We start from the raw sequence: 25,563 nt of genomic DNA on the forward strand, positions 1-25,563 counted from the left end.
AATTAAAAGATGTCTTCCCTGACAACTCAACCTATTGACTTTCTATTTTACCAGCCTGGTTTTAATAGTCTCTGTGGCACTTATTCATAAGTGATATTTTCTTATTTACTCCTTGTTTAATTGTTGTTTATTATACTGACGTGCAAGCTCCTTGGATGCAGGGGCTTCTGTTTCTTCCTGACTGTTCTAGCTCTAGCACCTAGAACCATACATGAAACATAACAAGGGCTCAATACACAATTTCTGCATCAATGCATGAAAGTGCTCTGCTTAGTATCTTATCCTAGTTCACTCTCCAACAAACAAATTACATATAACCACAGTAGTGTATGTTTTCTGCCTATTTCAAACTAGGGACACCATCCCTTATGGAAAATGTATGAGAGCAAGAATTTCAATAAGTATGTTGCTAACCTGTGTGTATAGATCTATTCCTAGCTGAGACACTTTCAACAAAAGTTCTGAAAATTTCTGGAGAGCAGGCTTCGTGATTTCATTTAAGTAATTATTCCACAGAGTCTGGTGGGAATGGGAAGGGTTATAGAAGACAAGGAGTTACTGTTAAATCTGTTTAATTCTAGGATTTTAAGAGTGCTTCTTTCTTTATTGTAAAAGAACACCATTTCATGCATGGTATTGTTGGGAAATATTAGTTCCAACTAGAATTGTCACAACTGTCAAGAAAAAGAAAAGAGCCTGTATGGATATTTAAAAGATGGAGGATGCATATCCATATGTACTAAATCTCTTTAATACTTACATTTATACAAAACAAGCAAAAAACAAAATAAACAGAGCAAATCCCTGGAGTATAAATTAGAATGTAGAGAAATCCTACAGCCTGCCCAAGGCACTTAAGAATGAGAAGAAAAACAAAACCCCAACAAAACCCCTTTGCCTTTAACTAAGGCAAGCCTATAGCCCTCAGGCTTTCAAAGCAACTGCCTGCCTCAGTAACATTGCCTTTTAATAGAAAAGTACTTGGTGAAAATTGGAGACTCTCCCAATGGTGCTCACTAATAAAATAAGTCCATTGGGCCCTGGCCAGTTTGGCTCAGTGCATAGAGCATTGGCCTGCAGACTGAGGGGTCCCGGGTTGGATTCCGGTCAAGGGCATATGCCCGGGTTGTGGGGCTCAATCCACAGTAGGGGGCGTGCAGGAGGCAGCCAATCAATGATTCTCTCTTATCATTGATGTTTCTATCTCTCTCTCCCTCTCCCTGCCTCTCTGGCATCAATAAAACTGTATATTTTAAAAAACAAAAAAGTCCTTTGGTGGGGAGCTAGCAAGTTACATTTTGCCTTTTAGAAATATGAAGTAACTGAGGAAGGCTCTCCTCTGAGGCTAACACAGCAAATTAGTTTCGGAGCTCAGTCACCTGGAGGCAAGCATAGGGGCTTAAAAGTTGTGGTTTCCAGGCTACTGTATTTTAAAGCATATAATGATTTTTCCTGATTTCCAAATACCTGAGCCTGGACAGTGTAGAAAGCAGCCGAATTTAACAGCTAATTTTCCACCTCTGTGCCTCTGAAGTGGAGGGTATTTCTCTGTGACTGAACAGCTTCATCTCCATTGGGAGGTAAACCTTCTACTCTGCTTTTTAGAGTCAGGGTCAGCGCCTCCAGTAAGCCGTCCCCCCAATTAGGCTTTCTGAATCTGATTAACACTGTGTCAGGGAACTGTCTGGTGTCTGACCTTGAGCAGCACGCTTCCCTACTTCCCTTTTATTTTTGGAAACATTTTGCACAGCCTCGGACCCTCAGATTCACCCCCCAGCGGGCTTGATTGCATTAGCTGGCTCCTTTTATGAGTATCCAAAGGGTTGCAGCCCCAGTGACCTGTCATCTGTCCCCTCCCTGGCTTCCATGCTGATTCATTGATGAGCTGGCATCCAGGCCCCGCCTCCCTCGGAGTGGTCTGTGAGGTTGTGATTGCTCCAGGAGGGGGGATGCTGAGCTGAGCCACAGTGGGTCCCTACAAGTGTGAAGGGCAGCCTGTCTGTGCCACAGAAGAACTTGGGGACCATTCTGAGAAGCAGCCTTTTCTCAGCACCCCGTTACTCTTCTGTCTGTCTCGGCTTCTCTAGCTTTTTACAGGAATTTCCGACTGAGGCACTAACAGCTAATTCCACAGGAGTTGTGAGGCAGCCTGTGACACAAACTGAGACAGAAGTTTCCCCTCAGAGGCTGTCTCTTTTTTATTGGCAAAGACTTCTGGCTCTCCTCAGAGGAATACCTTGTTGCTTAAGATGAGTGGCTGTAGAAAACGGTGTAAACGTGAAATATTGAAATTTGCCCAGTACCTTCTCAGACTATTAACAGGTTCTCTTCATACAGGTAATGACTTTTTCTCTTTTTTTTTTCAATCGAGGCCGGGAGAGCTTGATAACGAAGTTGAAATGGAATAGGAAAGGCTCACTGTTTCTGTGTTGTGTGTATTCTGAATGTTGTCAATAACATACAGTTGGTGGGTGTTTGCTGAGATGCACGTTTCTGGCAATGTGTGCGGCGCAGCTCTCAGTGAGTGTAGATCTGGATTCTCTGGATGCATTTTTCATGTTTCTGGCAGGGCTGCCGTTGAATGTGCCTCAGTCTAAGGAGGCAGTGTCTTCAGTGTGGAAGGGAAATTTTTTAAAATGCTTGATTGGGTGAGGGGTTTTTTCCCTCTCTCCTGCTTGCTGCAGTTCACTGGGGAATCGCATAGCTGTGTTTGGTGATTCTGCAGGTATTTAGCAATTCTGCAGGTACTTAGAAATTCTCAAATTCTTTGATCACTCTAATCCGTAGATTATTTCTAGTATTTGGTCATAGAGCATGGCAGTGAGAGAGTCGAGGACGTTTCTCTTGGGTTTGCAAAATGTGAGCAAAATGTGAAAACAGCTGAAGAGTAAATGGTCCATGAGAGAGGTTTGATATTTGTTTCATTGCAGGGGATTTCAGTGTTTAAAATTTTGCATAGTTGAAATAGAAACTCTTACCTAAATCTAAGTTTTTATAGCAAGAAAATATTTTTAAGATGTTCCAAAAATCGTGAGTCTAATCTCATAGGCGCCAGTTTTGGTGCCGAGGATATTTCTAGGCAATGCCATCACTAACATAGTGACAGGTGGGACCAAAACTACTTGGAATCTATTACAGAAATAGATATATTTCATAGACCACCAAACTTCTGACAGGCAAAGCTTGGCTAATGTGTTGCATTTTGATTTGATTCTCCTCAGGAAGAACTATTGTATGTTTTCAACTTATATCTGTTTTCTTTAAGTAATGGGGAAGAGTTTGAAACAAATCCTATACACTGTCAGGCAAGGCAAATGAGAGCAACATTTTCTCTAGGAAATAAACTCTCTGCTTAATAACAGAATTGCATATCTGATTATACTGACAACCTGAGCAGGAAAAACAATTTTGAGGCAGTAACTGTGAAAATCAAATGATTTCTGAGAGCATTATTAAGTATTAATAAATATAAAAGGGTTGTTATCAGATGCTAATCTTTAAGCAGTGCAAATTGAGGTGCGTTTTGATGCTTTTGGGGTAATCATTGAGAGTCTGGACCTGACTTTTGTCAACTTGGAGCTCAGTTGTATTTTTCAAATGTAAATGTCTTTACATTTCTATTGCACAAACTTCCGTCCATGTGACTCTGCTTATAGTATCAATGTGATCAATAATATCCATGTGGTATTTGCTTTGAGTGTTCCGTTCAGGGTGGTGTGCCATTTGTGATGTCGTGTTTCATTGGGCGATACTCAGTATGTGACCTTTTCTCTCGCTATGAAATTAGAGAAATATTTTATAAAGAAAGCTGTCCATGAGGTTTCCATGGCAGTCTGTGTTTTGCTCTTTGATCAGCCAAGTCAAGCTTCTACCTGAGTCTGATTAGATTTAGGTGCAGGGCTGTGCCTCTTTTGCTCAGTCTGTGTATAGTTTTCTTAAACTCCCGACTTAAAATAATTTTATGAAGACCGTAAATGGTTGTGAAGTCATAGACGATAAGTATCGAATCCAAAGTAAAGTGGTTGTCAAGTGACTGGATAGTTATATAGAAGATGAAGTTTATAGAAAGCTAGTAAGGCAGCAATATTTTAAGCCTTATGGAATGCATATTTAAAAATCAATAAAGATGGGATTCCTTCTCTGCTTTTTGAGCCGCAGTAGGAAAAATGTAAGAACTCTGAGAAATAGAACAGATAGATTATAATAAAGTAGTAAGGTTAATTTTTTAACCTGGGAAATGTGATTACAGCAACTTGTGTTTTGTGAAAATTCTTTTCGGCCACGTTTCTAATGCCAAATGTTGTTACAATCCAGCCAGAATCTTTACAACTTCTCAAAATGCAACTTGGAAAAGCCAATTATGTATTTACTAGAAGCAGTGATAATATGCACTGTTCATATCGCAAAATCTAATGTAAAATGCATTAGGGAGCTTTCAGGTCCCTTAGCTAGTAATTAATGAAAAAGTAGGAAGCAGAGTTGAATTAGTTGTAAAAATTTGCTTTAAGGTTGGATATGCAGGCAGTTGCTAATTGTATCCTGAACAATCAACAAATGTCTTGTAGTTATCAAAAATTTAAAGCAATATGAATACGCCTTGGATAACTTTATTTTTCATTTTATGAAGAAGCCCTTTATCCTCACTTTTCCAATTAAAGATGTGATCCGAGGAAATAGTGATTTATTTTGTTTTCCATTGGAAAACAGGTTGATTCTGAAATACATAATCTGTATTGTTGGCAGTTGCCTTTCATTTCATACCAAATGCCCATGCCTTTACATACAAATTTGAAGTGCAAAGAAATGTTTATGGACACAAAATCGCCTTTGATATGTCTTATTAAGGTTATCACAAGTTAGGGGAAAACAGTTTTCTGAGAGCTTGTCATGTAACTTTTGGCAATAACTAGGATTGCATATCAATCAGTAATTTAATTGGTGATTCCCCCCCCCCCAAATAATCGTTATGCTAGAGAGTCATAATTCAATGGTAAAGATTTTCCAGATAAAATAAGATACTTTCATTTTACCAGAAACATTTTACATATGTGTACCATGGCAAAGCACTTTTCAGAGTGGGTTTTACAAACACATATATTTGTTGTATTTATCATGAAAATATGAGCATTGTTAAGACCCTTTGTTATAGATAATACATATCAGAAGTCCTTTTGCAAATATAAGTTAACTAGAAGCCCAGTGCACGGATTCATGCACCAGTGGGGTCCCTCGCCCTGGCCTGCAAGTATTGGGTTGAAACTGGCTCTCTGACATCCCCCAAGGGGTCCCAGATTGCGAGAGGGTGGTTCTCGGGTAACGAATCCCAGAATCGGTCTCCCTCCTATCTGGTTCAGGGAGTGTCACCTGAGAACCACAGCTGCCAAGTCACCTCAGCTCTGCAGCTCCTGTGTTGAGGATCTGACCCCTGGTGGTCAGTGCACGTCATAGCTACTGGCTGGTGGGCAGGTGGGCAGGTGGGCAGCTGGGCTGGTGTCCTGGTCACTTAGGCTTTTATATATATAGATGGCTATCATGTTCAGTGTAGTGAGGTGCAATACAGAAATCAGTTATCCCAATCCCTTCTCTAAATGAGACCTGCAGTTCCGCGTACCATATTATATTCAGTTCTAGGTGGTATTCCTGGTAACCAGTATATTCTTGTACATTTAAATAAGTGGAGATAATCTATGAGGATTGTAATATGACGCTAGTAATATGAAACTTATTCTGTTAATGGGCAGTTTGTGTACCTTCAGAACCCACAGAATGTTTTATAATTTAAAAGCTGACCCATGAGGAAAGGATGAATGCTATTACAGATATCACATTTTGACTTCCTTCTTTATGTGTGCAATTTAGTAATGGAATGTTTTGTGGTACTTATTTGGAGGTTGTTTGGACATTTATCAGTTCTCTATGTATCGTTTTCATGAAAAATCAACACCTGAACACATTTTCCTGTTGGCAAGTGTTCCCAAACGCAGTTCTGAGGTGGATACTGCCTGGAGCTCTGTTTCTGGCTTCAAGACTGCGATCATCAGGTGTGGCGAAGTTTAACTCCTAAGTGAAACAAAAGCAATTTAATCAAAATATTAAGTTGCTGTTTAACTAGTGAGCTAAACGATTTCACATTTAAAGTAATTATACTATTAAAAGCATGTGGTAAGCGTACATCATTTCATCTAGTAGAGAACTTGAGATTGAAAGAGAGAGCTAATTGTTTCCTGAACACCTGCCCACCTGCCCACCAGCCAGTAGATATGACGTGCACTGACCACCAGGGGTCAAACCCTCAACACCAGAGCTGCCGAGCTGAGGTGACTTGGCAGCTGTGGTTCTCAGGTGACGCACCCGGAACCAGATAGGAGGGAGACCGATTCTGGGGTTCTTTACCCGAGAGCATTTGTTTCACACATTTGCATTGAGTGGTTTGTTCTGTGGATCAGGACAGTCACAAAAGAAATGATACAAATATTTAGATATGTTCGTGTTGCATTTTTAAATTTATATATACATAGTTGTTGATTAAAAGATTTTTAATTGAATTTTAGAGATAGAGAGGAAGGGAGGGAGAGAGAGAGAGAATTATTGATGTGAGAGCAAAACATGTGTCAGCTGCCTCCTGCATGCCCCCTCTCGTGGATGTGGATAAAGCCTGCAACCCAGGCATGTACCCTGACCGGGAATTTGACTAGCAACCTTTCAGTGCATGGGTTGACGCTTAACCAAATGAGCCACACCAGCCAGGGCTCTGTTGCATTTTTAAAAAATACATTTTTAAATTGTGTTTTTATTGATTTCAGAGAGAGGAAGGGAGAGGGAGAGAGAGATAGAAACATCAATGAGAGAGGAACACCAATTGGCTGCCTCCCACGCCCCCTACTGGAGATCCAGCTGGTAACCTGAGCATATGTCCCTGACCTGGCATGGAACCAGAGACCTCCTGGAGCACACACACTCACCACTGAGCAACACTGTCCAGGGCTAATTTGCATTTTTAAGTGTGAAGAGAAAATAGTGACCCTTAGCAAAATCAGGTAACTAAAAAAGCCTGTCTCTAGTCACAGTTCCCCTTTCTGTTCCCTTCTTTCCCTCCAGGTTACAAGTCACAGGATCACCTTTGCAGGCCCCTGTGACCTCCTCTTCCGTCTCCCCTCTCTGCCACATTTGAACACAGGACAGGTGCATCTCAGGAAAAGGGTGTTTCTGAAGGCCTCAAATAATTAAAAATTTACACAACTCAAGTTCAATCCAGGGAAACGATGACAGGTGTTTCTGTTTCCCAGTTCCTATGGCCCTGACATGCAACAGTTGAATAAGCAGTTTATAGTCCCTTGGCGTATCAGCTCTGAAATCATGCTAGGCTTGATTAATTTTTAAAAATGTATTCATATATTGCTGATAAAGTGAAATTAGATTTCTTACGGCACTATGTAAAATTTGCATTATTGAAATGCACATAAAATGCCACCATTTATACTCAGTCTTGTGCTTCTTCTACTGAAACCTGCCCTCAGGTAAGAAGAAAGCAAAGAAGGTTGATGTCCTGTATACTTAATTACCAAAGAATATATGTCATTGCATGCTTTTCTTCTCCCAGCAGAGTTTACATTTTAAACTTTATCATAAGAATTATTTTGTCTTCTATTAATGAGTTTAACTTTTCAATTAGGAGTAAAGGTATATTCTGAGGGACTCAACATTTTGCCTAATCATCTCAAGGTCTCCCAATTGCTGCCAAATTAGGTTTAAGGGTTCCTGAGTTTAATGGATAAAACACCTATCTATGCTAATTACGAGTTGCCTACACTTCAGAAGGAAATTTGCATGTTAGTAGCCTTATATTTTATATTCTTTACCCCGTAAGTGGTATATTAGATAAATTTTTAGGGCTTAAAAACCTCTTCCAGAGAGAAGCCTAGTTTTTTATTTTTTTATTTTTTATCATTGTGTGAACTTCAAAGTAGTAAGTCACCTGATCTCACAGTCTTTGACATATCCAACTCTTAAAACTCATTTGTAAGCTGATTGACCAAATTACTCAATATATTACATGTAGTCTAAAGGGAAGGGCTAATATTCAGAGAAAGAGCTGCTTTGCCCCTATGGGTTAAAATAATTCGAGTTTTCTTTCTGAAAATCTCAGCAATTATACATCAGTGCTTTATTTCCATATTTGAAGAAGAAATATTCAAGTTTCACAATACAGGGCAAAGAGTGAGGCTATTATAGATTGACTGTGATATGTATCAGTTATATTCCTGACAGGAAAGAGAGCTCACACTCAGGAAAATAACGTAATTAAGGGGCCATGCATGTGGTCAGGGTTTAAGGAAATTAACAGGAGGCATGTATACTCTGAAGCTAGTAAGAGCAGACCCCTGGAGGGGCAGGGGGGGAAACCCTTTGTGAAGCCTGGAGAGGGAACCTCTATGCAGGGTGCTGGTTTAGTCCAGGGACACGGCCAACTCATGGAGACCTGATTGGAAAAGAGCTTTGGAAAAAAAATGCTGTCCCACCTTCCTCCTACCCTCAGAGATTTTGCTGTTTGCCTATTGGCTGACTCCATTCTAGAAAGCCAGTGGGAAAACTACTCTAAATATGAGTAGTAATAGTTAGGGCAGTAATATTCTAATGGCCATATTTATTATATTATATTATATTATATTATATTATATTATTATTTTAATTATATTATATTATACTAGAGGCCCATTGCATGAAGAGATTCGTGCAATAAGTCTTCCTTCCCTTGGCTTCCAGCACCGGTTTTCCTCCAGCACCCAGGACCCAGACCTTCGCTCCGGCTGGAGTCTGCCTTCTTCGCCTTTGCTGCAGGCACTGGCCAGAGTTTGCTGCCTTCGTCTATGCCGCAGACTCCAGCTGGAGTCTGCCATCTTCAATGCAGACTCAGGCCGGAGTCTGCCATCATCATCTTTGCTGCAGCCTGAGTGCTGCTCCTGTAGATCCCTTTGCCCCCTGCCCTCCCTCTCATAGCAGGTGCCCTGCCCCGCTTGGACACTCAACAGCTGGAGCAGCTGGGCAGCCACCATCTTTGTCCATCTAATTTGCATATTCCCTCCTGATTGGCTGGTGGGCATAGTGGAATGATGGTCAATTTGCATGTTTCTCTTTTATTAGTGTAGATACTATCTAATAAAAGAGTTATATGCAAATTGACCTTACCTCTGCTATACCCACAAGCCATGCCCACCAGCCAATCAGGAGCAAGTATGCAAATTAACCCAACCAAGATGGCTGTGGCCATGGTGCGAACAGGAAGCTTGGGTTTTCCTGGCAATGGAGGAAGCCAAGCTTCCTGCACACGCTGGCTGGCCCTGGACTCCACGCAAGGCTATAGTGTTTCAATTATAGAAGATAAATAGAAGATAAATCCCAACAAAAATGGCTGTGGCCACGGAGTGAACAGGAGGCTTGGATTTCCCAGTAATGGAGGAAGCCTAGCTTCCTGCACACCCTGGCTGGCCCAGGCCTCCGCTCAAGGCTACGAAGTTTCAATTATAGAAGATAAATAAATCCCAACAAAAATGGCTGTGGCCACTGAGCGAGCAGGAGGCTTGGGTTTCCTTGGCAATGGAGGAAGCCAAGCTTTCCACCTGCCTTGGCCTGCCCTAGCCTCCGTTCAAAGCTACAAAGTTTCAATTATAGAAGATAAATAAATCCCGATACAAGGGCCTCTGCTTGGGTTGCCGGGGGTGTGGCCAGCCTGCAAACCACCACAGGCCCCTCACCCAGGCTGCCCCATGTCCCAAGGGAAGCCCACCCTGATCCAGGACATCCTTCAGGGCAAACCAGCTGGCCCCCACCCATGCACCAGGCCTTTATCCTGTCTAATAAAAGAGTAATATGCAAATTGACCATCACTCCAACACACAAAATGGCTACCCCTATGTGTTCAAAGATGGCTGCCCCCATGTGGACACAAGATGGCCACCACAAGATGGCCTGCATGGGAGGGCAGTGGGAAGGGACCAGGCCTGCAAGGGAGGCAGTTGGGGGTGATCAAGCCTGCAGGGGAGGGCAGTTAGGGGTGATCAGGCCAGCAGAGGAGGGAATTTGGGGGAAACCAGGCCTGAAGGGAAGGGCAGTTAGGAGGGACCAGGCCTGTAGGGGAGGGAAGTTAGGAGTGACCAGGCCTGCAGGGGAGGGCAGTTAGGGGTGACCAGGCTGGCAGGGGAGTGCAGTTAGGGGCAAACTGGCTGGCAGGGGAGCAGTTAGGCATCAATCAGGCTGGCATGGGTGTGGTTAGGGGGTGATCAGGCTGGTAGGCAGAAGCAGTTAGGGCCAATCAGGAAGGCAGGCAGGTGAGCAGTTGGGAGCCAGCAGTCCTGGATTGTGAGAGGGATGTCTGACTGCCCGTTTAGGCCCGATCCTACCGGGATCGGGCCTGAACGGGCAGTCAGACATCCCTTGGGGAGTCCCAGATTGGAGACAGTGCAGGTTGGGCTGAGGGACACCACCCCATGCACGAATTTTGTGCACTGGGCCTCTAGTTATATCATATCATATTATATTATATCATATTATATTATATTATATTATATTATATTATATTATATTATCCTATCTAATAAAAGCCTAATATGCAAATTGTCCCCTCGACTGGGAGTTCAACTGGAGTTCGATCGCTCGCTATCATATGTGCTGACCACCAGGGGCCAGTGCGGAACATGGCAGGCATCTGCAACGCAGCACTGGCAGCAGGTGGCAGTGGAGGGGCTGCTGGCCCTGATGGGCCCTGATGAGAGTGGGACCATGGCGGGATGGTGGAGCAGGTGAACGGGCAGTGCCAGGCCAAGGCAGGTGTGAGTGGGGCCCAATTGCCCTGCTAATCGCCCGACAGACAGCAACCAGCCGCTGCAGCAGGGGGCGGGGCTGCCACCCAGCTCCCAGGCACTGAGGGAGCCAGGCAGATCTTGATGACTCAAATGGAGGTGTGCGCACGGGGGTCCAGGGGCACAGGTGCTGCCCAGGGCCCAGAGGTCATCTGGAACCTGCCCTTCCATGCCAGACGCTCACGCTTCCATTGCTGGCCAGGCCTAGGGACCACACCTGTGCATGAATTTCATGCACCAGTCCTCTAGTATTTATATAAGTAGTAATATTCTCATGGCCATATTTATGATTTTAGATTCACCCATAACAGTTACCACTGACCAGGATTTCTTCCTTTAAAATTACTAACATTGGTGACATACACTTCCTTCAAAACATATGGAAAGTGGCATGAGGGAGCTAATCATATCCCTGGGTGATGTGTCAGGTTCCGGTCATTGTACCTTATCTTCCACTGTCATTGTGTATCTTTTACTTTGACCACATAACTTTTGTCCAAAATTTCTCTGCACATTCCTTAAACTTTATGGGTAAAATAAGCCTACACCTTCAAACAAATTGACTCTGTTTTCTGAGGGAATTTCACTGTAATTAGCCTAATTAAATGACACATGAAGACGGAACGTTTGTCCTATAGGAAGATGGTATTCCAACTGAGTATGATATGGTCATGGCTTGTGCTTGCTGGGTATGATGATGGCTTTTCTTTGGTAAAGTATATTTGCTCTTCAAGCCCCTTTTGCCAGCACTGGGATACATTTGTGGGTTGGGAGGGGAGGAGCTACCATCTGAAAAGCTTCCCTTCATTACAGAAAAAAGCAAAGTCCAACTGGCCATAATAGAAATCAGCATCGATATATTTTGTGCAGTATATGCCAAACAATTTGACAAACAAATTAGTTTTTCTCAAGTACTACAAAGTGTGGCTTCATGCTTGACACTGTCCATTTCTCCTGATGCTACTGCAGTCACATCAGATTGTCTCAAGATGTTCCATATTTGGGATAAAAGTTCACTTTACTCTGTTAAAGGGGAATGCGTAGGACTCTGCACCAGATCAACATTCAATAATGACTGAGGAGAGCCAGTCAATCATTGTTTCAGGGAGGGTGAGTCAGAGAGAAAAACTGAATGGTGACGGGGTGGGAAGATGAGAACTTAGCCAAGTCCGCGTTGGAGGAGTCAACTCATGAACAGCATTCTGTCATTTGACAGCTTTCTTATGTGTCTCACATCTGGCTCTGTTTTGCTTCCTCTTAATGCCTTTTCATCACTATCTTAATGACCATAACATAAGAAGATTACTTTAAAAACAAAAAAGGAATTCGGAGAATGTGTCCTGGGAGAGCTGTTCTCTGTTCAATCCCTAGTTAGGTTTCCAAAGGTAGCAGCCCACACAAATGGAGGCTGAGGGGCTAGCCTCCTGTCCGAAAGCCAACTCCCTCCCCAGCCCTACAACTGGGAGAGTCATCCATCTGCTCTGAGCTGGGGCAACTCATCTGTACAATGGGGATATTCCTACTCGTATTTCTGTTGCTGGCAGACATTCAACAAATGCTAACTTTTGTCATTATTACTGAGCTGGTATTTATAGGATGCTCTGTTTTTGTTATTATTCAAATGAAATCTTCTCCAAAGGTAATTGGAATCTAATCATTATTATGCTGCCTGGTACCGGGAATAAACAGAAAGTAACCTATATAAATGACTTCAATGTGAAACTCTTTTGTCATTTTATTAGTTTTCAATAACTATCATTGCCTTTTATTCATTCAGCTAAGATTTATTAAGCGCTTTTAAGGGCTGAGCCCGTGGTTTTATGAAGCTACCCCTTTCCCTTTACTATCTCCACTTGCCCCACGTTACTCTGTCAGCAGAGCAAATAAATGTGGAACAGTTAACTCACCAACATGCGCTAAGGTTTCCAAATGCAGAGCAGACCCGTCTCTTGTGTTTTTTGTCAAGGAGAGGCAAAGACAGTGGGTAACCTAGGTGAGGCAATACACCTTTAAAATATGTTCCTCTGACAAAATTAGAGGGAGAGAGCCTGGAAAAAGGGAGCCACAAGGGAAAGGTGAGAAAGCAGCTGGAACAAAGGATCTGTGGGATTAATTTTAGGAGGAGGAAGTTTTGCTGAAAAGCTCAATAGCCCAGACTATCAGATTGCTGCAGAAACTACCAGCAAAGCCCTCCAGAAGGTTCTATTTCTTGTCCAGAGAAATACTTCTGTGGCTTAGTGAGTGATCAGGTAGTGAAGGCAACATGCTCAGATCCCATTTTTCCCCCCATTGAACCTGTCTTCACCCTCTGTTGCTTATTGCTTTCCCTTTTTCTTTTCTTTTCTTTCTTTTTTTTTTTTTTTTGAGCACTCATAGTGCGAGTTGTCTATCCCTTATTGTTCTGCATTTAATTACTCATCAACCCTGTGTTATTTAACAGATTCAGGTGTTAGAGTCCTATCTCAAATAGATCTGGATCTTATAAAGAACATAAAGAACATTTAATGCTCCAGCTCTACCCTATCACAGTGTTTACTGTATATAGTAGCTGCTCAGAAATATAGATTTGCAGGATATCATACAAAGGAATCTGTTTCTTTCTTTATATAATTTAATGCATTCCTTTCTGAAGCATGTTTTCAGACTGGGTATTTCTCAGAATCCAAACTGTATCTTTGTTTGACTATGCAGTTCTCCCTCCTCAAACTCAGACTTATTTTGAAGAACTGTGTGATGGCTTCAGTTCTCAACTCAAATATCATCTTAGCCATTTCCTGACCATCCAATCCAAAATAGCCCCTCCCATAATCACTTTTCTTTACATCACCTTTGGGACATTTCTCTTACAGATGGGTTCACCAAAATTGGGGCATTTATGAGAGTTAAATGAGGCAATCTTAATAATCACAGCAGGAATATAGGCATCAACCAAGACTGTCCCAGACAGATGGTCATCCTCTCAGTAGAAAGTACCACTTTCTAAAATAATTTAGATTATTTTACAAGTGTCTATAACACTGGAGTGTAAACTCCTTGTAAGGATCATGCTTATTTTCTTCATTATTGTAATCTAGTACCTAGACCGTGCCTACTGCATACTTGGAATTACGACTAAGCTGCACACCGGTGCTTTATAAAGGACAAGCCTGCAGCATCTCCATCCTCTGTTTCTCTATATGCCTTCCCAGAGTGCTAGGACTGTGATTGTTTGCCTCTATCACTTCTGATCTTGGCCACAGCAGCTACTCATTCTAATCTCTGCTCTGGTTCTGCAGCTTTCTTATCTCTACCCAGTACTTCTTCCCATAATAGAAACTGTTGTGGATAATCCAGAGCCCTGGAAGTCTGAGTTCTCTCGAATTGTACACAGAGAAGATGCACCTGCACATTTTTAAATAGGGGTAGCTTCTGTATACTGGCTTATTTGTTTCAAAAGTCATATATGCTATAGTTGATTTGTGTATAAATGTCTATGCATTTGTATTTTCACATTTTCTATAATTAACATATATGTGTATAATGATTGTACATTAATGTTTTAAAATAATAGAATAGAAATACGTACATTCTTCCAATCTTTAACTATAGCAAATCTGTTCAGATCTCATTTCTTCCCCCTTGAACCTGTCTTCACCCTCTGATGTTCATTGCTTTTCTTTTTTTGAGCACTCATAGTATGAGTTGTCAATTCCTTATTGTTCTGCATTTAATTACTCATCAACCCTGTATTATTCAACAGATTCGGGTGTAACAAAAATATAGCACTTTGGATGTACCGCAGTTTTAGAGGAATTATCAAAAATACATATTATTTGGATTTCAGTTAATCTGTTTTCCATCTGCATTTTCCTTCTCCAGTTTGCTTATAATTTTGACTAAATTCTAAGTCCCCCTTGCTCAGTATCACCTTTACAATGGAAAGATTTCCATCTTGCAGGATGACCAGGTTAGGTTAAGGGCCTTAAAGCCTGGCAAATCAGTCATGTTCCTCTTTTATAATACATCATTTAGACACCTAGAGCCTGTGTTATTATGGGTTATACATAAAATAATTCCCCGAGCCAATCAAAAGTCAAAAGGCTTCAAAGAGCTATGAAGCTAGTTCTATAAAAGGCTTTTAGAACTTTAAAGATGAGTTTTATGTTCTGTCTACTAAAGTTCCCTGGGGGAAACTATAGAGTCAACTTCTAGGCATGTACCCAAATACATGCAAATGTGCCTTCCAGCGATGCCCTCCCAGCCAATCTCCCAGAAAAAGCATAGTTTGGAATCTCTGAAGGTTAAGAAGCTTGTCCAAACTCAAATAAGCGAAAGTTCACAACACAGTGGCAATAACAAAGACAAAATTATGTATATCATGGTACTTACGTAAATAGTTGAGTTGGGATATATTATTAGATTATCTAATCTAATAATAGACAAATATGCAAATTGACCGCACCTTCGCTATGCCCAAGCCACGCCCACCAGCCAAACCACGCCCACCAACCAATCAGGACGAATATGCAAATTATCAAAACAAAGATGGCGGCTAATTTGCATATCGCGACAGCTTAGAAATAAGCCAAGAGCTGCAGAAGGGAGCAAAGCTGCAGAGAAGCAAGCAAGCCGGGGGGGAGGAGAAGGGAGGAGCGGAGGCGGGGCCGGGGGAGAAGGGAAGAGTGGAGGCGGGGCCGGGGGAGAAGGGAAGAGAGGAGGCGGGCCGGGGGAGAAGGGAAAAACAGGCGGGCTGGCAGAGAAGGCGGGCCGGGGGAGAAGGGAGGAGCGGAGGCGGGGCCAGGGGAGAAGGGAATAGCGGAGGCGGGGCTGGGGGAGAAGGGAGGAGCGAAGGCGGGGCCAGGGGAGAAGGGAGGAGCGGAGGCGGGGCCGGGGGAGAAGGGAAAAGCAGCCGGGCTGGCAGAGAAGGCGGGCCGGGGGAGAAGGGAGGAGCGGAGGTGGGGCCAGGGAAGAAGGAAGGAGAGCAGGCTGGCGGAGAAGTTAGAAAAGCAGGGGGGCTGGCAGAGATTGCGGGGCGGGGGACAAGGGAGGAGAGCAGGCAGGGTGGGGTAGAGTGCAGCAGGAAACCCTATTGCAGGATTTTTTCTGCAACGGGAACGCTAGTAGGTATATAAAATCTCAATGGACCATAAAACTCATTTGGTCTGAACTCTTTATTTTCCGAAGAGAATATTGGGGCCTGAGTTACTCAAGTGGTTTTATGAACCACTGAGAGCTAGATCGGTTACTGGTTCAGTACATCACCATTCCAGAAGCGCAACGTTCTCACAAGCTTACATTGGGATAAGTGCCTATGCCGGTGGCTTGGGGTGATAGCAGTACCTGATCTTGGCAGCCAAGAAGACCTGAACTGAAATCTTGACCCCATTTCATCTTAACAGATGACCTTAGGCCAATGTACATTCTCCCTATGATACCTGTTTCCTCATCAGAAAAATTAAGTGATCTCAATTTAAGCTGCCACCAGGTACTTTTTAAAACCAGCATTTTTAAGGATGGTAGTTGGGATCAGTACTCATTCAAGCAGTCTTAAGCCCGGTTTTAGACACCAGTAAATCAATGCCAGGTCCAGGAACTAACACCATCCAGTTGTTTTGGAGTCCTCAGAAAAGGTCAACATATACTCAATTTATACCAATTTAAAACTTTCAAATAGAAATAGAATATCTGGCTCAAAGGCCTTCAAAACAGATAAAATCTCAAGCCTATATACTTGAAGGATTTTACTTTAATACTCTTATCAAAAATCCTCTCTGACCTAAAAATGCCAGATAATTTCTATATTATATCTTGTGCAACATATTTTTGCTAAAAATTTGTGAGTCTAAAGTTCTTGCATTTAACAAATCAGTAATTAAATAAATATTTTCTCCATTAAAAAGCAAGACTAATAACTATATTAAGAAACACAACAATGAAAATTAAAAATTAGAATGGCCCTCTTGATTTCTTAAATTCTTTATGAAATATAAGGAGATGGGAGGTATTCATAGATATTAAAATCATATCATTAGCAAAGCCAAGTTTAATTGATATAATTTATTAATATATGTTTTAAGACCAGTTATTACCAATAAAATCAGGTCATGCTGGAGAATTATTTTATGAAATATATGAATTTCAAAAAATTAATGTATAATTAATTTAGAATTAATGTATAACTTTGAAGAATACACAGTAATATACTCTCAGAGTTCTGGACAAGAGAAGCAGTTGTTGATCATGTGAATTTGGCCCCTTCAAGCCTCTAAGAATTTAGGTGAATGATATTATTTCTTTTGTTTTTGTTCCATTTAGCATGATACTAAAATTTTTATTTAAAATTAAGCATTATTTTTCTTTTTACTTGTGAGACTTTATACTCCATGCCATGACCCCTGTAAAATGATATACCTGTGCTTGATAGACGGCTTCACCAATCATTAGCAGTATGGACAGTTACTTTACCTCTCTTAGGCTCACTGACCTCATAAAAGGGGATGATGACAGTGTCACCCATATAAAGATTTTTGCGAATCATGCAAATAATGGGAAGATTTAAGGTCTCATTGTAAGACAATGCACTTATCCAGTAAAAGATGTTTTATAAGTTCATAAGTTCGAGTGTTTATTGTGATAGTTTTTCTGGCACGCTCAGAGGGTATGTTCAAGGTGCATGAAACACCAGCTGCTTCCTAAAGAAGCTTAACATTTAATAAATGAGTTAAAAATATATTAAAAACCTGACTAGACTTGAATGTGTTATGTGCCAGGTGAGATGTATGGAGAGTGTATTAGTAGAATTCATAGGGAGTCCACTTTATGTTGGTGGCAAGAGCCACATTCTTTTTTTTTTTTTTATTAAATATATTTTATTGATTTTTTACAGAGAGGAAGGGAGAGGGATAGAGATCTAGAAACATCGATGAGAGAGAAACATCGACCAGCTGCCTCCTGCACACCCCCTACTGGGGATGTGCCCATAACCAAGGTACATGCCCTTAACTGGAATCGAGCCTGGGACCTTTCAGTCTGCAGGCCGACGCTCTATCCACTGGGCCAAACCAGTTTCGGCGAGCCACATTCTTAATGGTGGAAGCATTTGAGTTGGGTTTTAGCAGCTATGGGTGTGGAGGTGCTGAGCTGGTGCTTGGACTTTCCAGGTAGAGCAGAGAAACAAAGGGAACATCCTATATAATAAAAGGCTAATATGCAAATTGACCAAACTGCAGAACGACTGGTTACTATGATGCGCACTAACCACCAGGGGGAAGTCACTCAATGCAGGAGCTGCTCTCTGGTGGTCAGTGTGCTTCCACAGGAGGCCGTAGTGTGAGTTGGACCTCAGTGCCAGCAAAGCCCAGTGTTTGGGAGAACTGATTGATGGTGGATTGGGGGAAGTGGTGGGGTGTGAGTACATTGCAGTGAAACAGGCTATCCTGCAGGCCTTAGAGCAGGGACAAGCTGCCACCACTGTAGCAATGTCTTCAGAAGCCCAGATGGCAGCAGATGGCTCCAGCGGACTGACTGCAATGCTAAAGTCAGGAGGCACTAATGGCCTGGACGTGGAGAGACAAGGACAATGAAAAGGTAGATTCAAGAGCACCCTGAACAGGTTGAGCAGCCTCTCCATTTGCCGTGCCTGTGAGGCACCTTCTGTGATAATATAGCAGTTTTCAAACAGCTTTAAAAATATCCTGAAGTGCTAGAATACGAGTATTCTAATTATATACCCTTTGAGTTAAAATAGAGTTCTTCAAAGCAAATCAGGCTGGATACCTTTTACAATTTAGGCCATTTTCATGTGCATTTGTTGGCTAAAAGCAAAAATCTTTAACTTTACATCTCTGTTTTATTCTATGAGCTATTTTCATAATCTGTATCTTCAACCTTAGTTTTAAAGTACTTCTACAGATACCCATTATCTTTGCAAAGATATTTGAGTCATTTTTCTCCCAATATGTATTTTGGAAGATTAATGGGTAAAAATACATTTAATTCAGTTTTATGTGTTCCTTAAATAATCTCAATCATATATTTCACAAGAAAGCTCCTTCTTCCTTAAAAATAACCCTCTGTTGTTGTTATAAAGTGAGAATGCTACATAAATTATGTCATCTTAGCTGATATATTTAAGGAAATAGTATTTCATATGTGATATCCAGAGTTATGCAAGTTTGCTTCATAACATATATTTTTCAACTTTATTGATTTCCATCTTTCCAAAGGCAAGTGATGATAAATAAGGCTAAAACACAAACACTCCATATATAAGAAGAAAAGAGTGGGCTAAAAAATCTCATACATCTTTTTTAAGAAACAAAGAATTGCATAGCATAAAGTAGACCTCAATCCCAAGGCTGATTTTTTCATTTATGACGGAGTACGATGTTCCTTGAATAAATATATTTCTGTTAACAGAGTATTTTAGACATGGTTACATTCTGAATTTGGAATAATTAAAAGAAGCAGGAGCTATCTCTGCTAACATGAGGAGAGTACATTAGATCTTCTGTCCATCTAAAAATAATCAATCTTTACCAAAATCAGGCCAGTGAGTATCCTCACCAGGATTTCCAAGGGAGGAGTTGTTTCTAGACAAGATTTGAGGAAGACTTATCCAGGTCATAGTTTAACTTTGGAAATGTCACTCTTAAGTTTATTGTCAGGTAATTGAGTTAGGAAGATGATAAAAAAAATTCATTTCATATGTTGTTTTATCTTTGTTAAAAGGGAGGTTCTTATTAGGGCTCAAAAGTCACCCAACTCTGAGAAGTAAAAGACAAAAGTGTCACAAATGTTGGTAATGAAAAGAGCTGGTGAAGACAGGGACTTCCAGAGGTCAGAAATGAAAGGCAGTGGTTCTTCAATCTACTCCCACCAGTTTGCAGAGAAGGCCAAGTTCATCGAGTGCTATGATTCTTGGCATAGTTGTTTCAGTGTAGATGCAGGACCAAATTTACCTAGTGATTTAGGGGCCATGCTCGAGTTAGACCCCTATTCTTTGGCTAAGAAACTCTTTCTCTTTCTGCTAGAGTCTAGACTCCAAGTCTTCTTAGTATATGATGCTGACATTGGTAGAAGGAAGCTGATTTTACATGACACACTTGGCATTGAGTTGGATCACATAACAAGAAAGTCCCTTTTCATGGTTGATTTCAGTCTTTTGATAGCCTCAGTGGATATCATGAGGTATTGCAAATATATCTTTGTCACCACTCAAAAACCTGGGACTTTCCATATTTAACAAGAGAGCAGATCTGAGCTCAGTTTTCAGCAAGGAAATAATATAAGTCTTTTGAAAACATACCCACATTTTGTTTAGAAGTTATTTTGCATGTATTTCAATTTATAGAAAAGTAATTTTATGAGAATGAAATGTTTATTTTATCATAGTGTACATTTATTTAGCTAAATTAATTAATTAAAAAACACACACATTACTGCAGAGGTTACACAGATACAGTAAAACTCATGGAGGAGGTTCTACATGGAATACAGATACTGCACCACCATGAGTGGAGTCCACAATTGAATGAGCTTCAGACACTTCTGTAGGCACAGCTAGGACTGTCATCCTAGTGGTACAGTGTAGGGTGAAAATCCCTGGAATAAGAGCAAAAAGAAAGTTCTAGTTCTTGATTTGTTGGGTAAGGAAACTCAACCCTAGTTTCATTTTTCGAAGGTACATGAGGGAGATTACAATTGGAAACATCTAAGCATACTGCAGTTCTGCATTCTAAGATAAGTGATAAAACACTGTCTTCAAAATATCATATTCAAAAAAATTAAGAAACATGACCCATTCATTATAACCACTAGGACTAAATTGCACCATGATCATCATATTCCCAAATGTAAAAGGGTTACTTTTCCTCAGAAGTATAAAGATCAGTTTAACCCTCCAGAACATTTATTTGAATTAGATGTAGAGAACACTCACATCCATGATCCTGTAGAAGTAAAACAGTTCAAGGTTATGCATGTGTGCACACACATATGTATACAGACACACAATCTCACCTGATCTGTCAACTTTGATGTCTGTTGGGGCAAAGTTTCTGGGTACTAGCCTAAGAACAAATTTAGATGAGGATCTAAGTCAGTAAATATAGAAAAATGCTGTATTATTTTAATTCTGCTCACAGTCATTAATATTCCCCAGTCTAAATCCGATTTGTTTTTAGAATTTTTAATGCTAATGTGTTTACATGATTGAGTTTGCTGATATGACATAGTTTTATCTTCATTCCTGTTTTCAAATGCTCCCTGCAAGGCATAAGATGTGCCAATGCCTTTGAATCTTAAAATGAGTTGGGATTTTTAAAACCTTGTATAAAAAAATCATGTGTAAAATATTTTGTTGGTTAACTTCCATGTAAAATTTAATTAGTTCTTCAGTAACATTGACTACAACTCAGTCAAGTAGAAACGATTGACCAAATAGTGCTTAATACTTATGCTGAAATCAGCTGTTTAAAAAAACTGTTTAAAGCTGCTATTCACTTATAATAACTTAGGAGTATAGTTCATTACCCATTATCATTATCTTGTTCAGACTGCACGATATATTAGTATTAGGCTAATTGCTGACTCAGGATTTGAATGATAGTTTTATAGATAGTAAATTAAATAACACTTCTCTCCTACTTGTTTTTGTATTTATTTTGTAAAATTTTGCCAGAGGTATGAGTTGAATATTTAGAATATAGAACTTGGAAAATGGTCCAATTTGTTACACTAAATAAAATTTCTACCTTTTTATCTTCTATTTTTAAATAAAATTTCTCTTTGTTATAATCTATTTAAATTAACTTTCTGTCATCGTATTTAAGCATTGCATTTTGTTTATATTTTTATAAAAAATTAGTACTATAATTGTTTTAATTTACTCAAGTTTAAATTGGTTAACGCCAGAATAGAATTATTATATCTTAATCAACTAAGAGAACCAAGAGGATGTAAAGAAAATATTGTGAAATCACACGCATTTATCAGTTACCATTTTGAGTACAGTTTCATAATAATTGTGACCCTAGGAAAGTCATTTGTACTATCTTCTTTCTTCATAATGTTGTTTTATTTGTGAAAAGCTCCTGGCCTCCAATGATCCCGACCTTCTAGTATTCACACCCTTGGGAAGTGCCCTCTCACAGGTACCAGGGTGGATCAGTTCGAGAATTAGAATACAGAGGACATACTGGAATGTTACTCCCAAGATTAGGTCATCAAGGATACTGTGGCCTTCACTGTAGTTACCTCAGTCTCTATTGAAACACTCTAGAGAAGCCAGTGGCTGTGTGATGAGGTCATATGAGTGCCCCATCTCAGAAGTCCTGTCAAACCTTCCAAAGCTGCAGCCTTGCCCTATGTCTTGACTGCCACCTCATGAAAAACTGTGAACCAGGGCCTCCCAGCTAATCCACTTCCAAAATCCTAACCCAACAGACTGGGATACATGTGTGCTGTTTTAATTTACTAAATTTGAGGGTAATTTATTACACAGCAATAGTTAAGCAGGATATTGTTATTATCCCAAAAGTCATCTGCCCCTCCCTCTATCCCTTATTAGGATGCTTTCATGGCATCTAAACTAGCCAGAAGTAGATTAAAAAAAAATACTTGTCAACAAATATATTTACACTGATGAAAACAACATACATATTTAAAATGCTGATTTTCCCCCCAAGTGTAAGTTCCTTTTGACCAAAAGATTCTTTTGCCAATTAGAGTCCCCAGCAACTCTAGGTATAGGTGTAATTATCCCCCTTCTCAAAGGAGGAAAGGCAAATTGGCAGAGGGTAAGGAGCGAGCACAGAGCAGATGTGTTACAGAGCTAGTGTCTTACATCAGATCTGCCGTTTCCCTGTTTGCATGTTAAGCAAGCATCAATGAGTCTCCAAGAGAAGGTCTATAAAGTACCCAGCTTTACTGCAGGGGCCTTAGTACATCCAGGAGAATTTTTGTCATTTACCTTGAGTCTCAGGACTCAAGCTGCAGGGGAATGTGTTTGCTTGAAGTCTGGCTTTGAGTAAGAGGGGCATTGCTGGAGTATAATTCCATTTTTTAGGCATCGAACATTTTTTGCTGGGAATCATGAGACCTTTAAAATGAATTATTATCCTTGTAAGCCATTGGGGTTTTGTTCCCCTCTTCCCACCAACATATGCGTTATAGCACAGGTTGGCATTCGGGTATACAGCTCAAAGCATCCTAACACCCTGCTTCTGAGTGATGGTAGCAGGAGGGGATCCACACATCACATAGATCCATTAATAGCAAGAGAAAATGATGAAGTAGAGACAAGAGTGAAACTAGATTCTGCTGACAGCTGAAAGGTGATGAAGGTTCTGTGAGGCATAGATAATGTAGGAATGATGTCCACGTAGAACATATCTCTACATGTGCCAATGATGGAGATGTTCTCCAAACTTACTCAGTCTCATTACAATTCTAAAGTCAATCCAAATCACTTTGTGATGGGAATTATATGGAGACCCATTCAGAAGAAGGAGTCTTCCAAAAACTGGCTTCTGAAAAATTGACATGGTATCTATAATCATGGCAGTTCAGAATCTTCTAGATTACTATAAGAATTTCTTGAATGTGGCTGACTACATTGGAAGACTATTCCTTTACTTTTACAGCCAACCGCTCTTGTTAGATTTTGGAATTCAATAAACTCTGACTGCTCATAATTTAATATTTTTGTGACACATATTTACATTTCTAAATCTGTTTTGTGAGGCATGCGATAAAAATAAAATCAGTCTGTTGAACGCGTACGTTGCTTAGTCAACTCTCAATATGACCTGCAAGAAACAAAGTAGAAACAAAATGATATTGAGTAATGCATTTTTATTTCATTTCATTAAAATAAAAAAAACACACAATTAAACCAGTGGGAAACATTGCAAGCTACTAAAAGTTTTTAAAACTGTTCATTCATAAAACTCTGTCCACTTATCACCTTATAAGTTAGGGACAAGGCACACAATTTAAGCTAAATGTGATTGGTTTTATTCTCCAAATTTAATGGAAATGTTATACTTCATCATTAAATGACATGCTTGATGGCATTCTCATCCCTTTTCAGATGTATGCCTTGTTCAACTTGGTAGAAATAATTTTTCTACCAATAAAAACTAAAACCTTATCAATTATGCATATTAAATATAGAAAACTAACAAGTATATCAATATAGACAAATACTAGTCAAGTGGTATGAATACATATGAAAGTTGGCCTCTCTGAGCCTTGGTTTATCCCTTAATAAACAACTTAATAAGCAAGAATATGGACCCTGGACTAGACTGCTAAATTCAAAACCTGGTTTTGTAACCAATATTTATATAACTTGGATATTTAATCTCTCTATCCATTATTCCATAGTGCTATTATAAGAATTAAATGATTAATACAGAAAATAACATGTATGTACAGAGAGAGGGAGGGAGGGAGGGAGGGAGGGAGAGAGAGAGAGAGAGAGAGAGAGAGAGAGAGAGAGAGAGAGAGGTGTGTAGGTGTGTGTGTGTGTTTAAAAAAAGTTCATTAGTTCTAGACTTGATGTCAACTCCTAGGTCAAACCTGATTAACAGACTTATAACCCCCCTTCATGATTGCTGTATTAGTCAGACAAACAAGTTCTTTTTCAGCTGTTAGATAATAGTCAGCTGAGACAGATTCCTCAGATAAGGTTAATGTTTTTTAGATCATACTTGTACTTAATATTTTAGAACTAGCACTATTTAGCTTGAAATGTACTATCTTCTTTAGTTGTATTGTCATTTGGTTAACTTTATGTATGTATTGACAAGATGACTGAAAAACCATCTGGTATTTTACAAAGAGATTATTTACGACAATATTTTCCCAGGCTCATTCTTCTTATCCCATATGGAAACAGTAGAATAAGCATTGACTTCCGTTGGGAGTGGTTAACTATGGACAATGACAGGGGTCATCATACTGTTGATTATCTGCCTTACAAATAAAAAAAAAATACAGAAAAATAGATATGGATAGATAGCTGGTACTCCTTAATATCTGTTTATTTATTTATGAACTAGAGGCCCAGTGCACAAATTTGTGCACAGGTGGGGTCCAGCTGCCTACCCCCATCAGGGTGTGGGGGGGTGATCGGGAGCGGGACCAGCCAGCCACCACCTGTGGCCCCTCTCCCTGGCCGGCTGGCTCCGCCCCCAATTGAGGAGGAGTAAGTTGGGGGGGGCGGGGCCGGCCAGGGGGAATTATTAGTGTCAAAGATCTTTGCAGGGTGTATACACGTTTGCTGTTGGCTTTTGGATGAGTTGAAGCTTCAAAGGCGTTTTAGTGTCAGGGACACTTACAGCTTCTGTTTTTAAGCCTCTCCTTAGACAGGTAATGCAATTTAGTTCCCTGTTGACAAACCCTCTAAAGAGAGGTTGTGGTGTGATTTGACTGCCCTCTTTGGTAGTAAGCAGTGGAAAGAGAACACTGGAAGATGGTGGTTGTGCTGGGCACCTCTCCTGGACACCTGACTGATGGTCCAAACCGTGAGCAGTTTTCCTCTTGATCACTCATCATTCAGGTTCCTGGTCTATTAAGGCTGGAGAGCTTTGCTTACTTAGAATCACTGAAGGTCACACTTCAGTGATTGGGGTGGGGGTCGATGAGAGGTAGGGCCGGCAGGGGGAGGGGCCCCTGGCAGTTGGCTGGCCAGCCCCGCCCCTGATCAGGCCAGTTTGCCGTC

At 40.6% G+C, this 25,563-nt stretch overlaps 1 protein-coding gene across 3 annotated transcripts in view; it reads left to right on the forward strand.

The window, feature by feature from the left end:
* The window catches only part of KCNIP4 (potassium voltage-gated channel interacting protein 4), a gene marked incomplete at both ends in the record, with an annotated part of 944,241 nt that overhangs the window by 199,068 nt on the left and 719,610 nt on the right, over positions 1-25,563 (forward strand). Inside the window, one exon of one of the 3 annotated variants that reach the window (XM_079777235.1) lies at positions 2,250-2,337. The exons of the other annotated variants lie outside the window; for them this stretch is intronic. Coding sequence (XP_079633361.1) covers positions 2,250-2,337 — 88 coding nt within the window. Of the gene's footprint in view, positions 1-2,249; positions 2,338-25,563 lie in introns of those variants that run through there. 3 annotated transcript variants of the gene reach the window in all.

Source organism: Cnephaeus nilssonii (assembly GCF_951640355.1).
Source record: "Cnephaeus nilssonii genome assembly, chromosome: 1".
Classification (NCBI taxonomy): Eukaryota; Metazoa; Chordata; class Mammalia; order Chiroptera; family Vespertilionidae; genus Cnephaeus; species Cnephaeus nilssonii.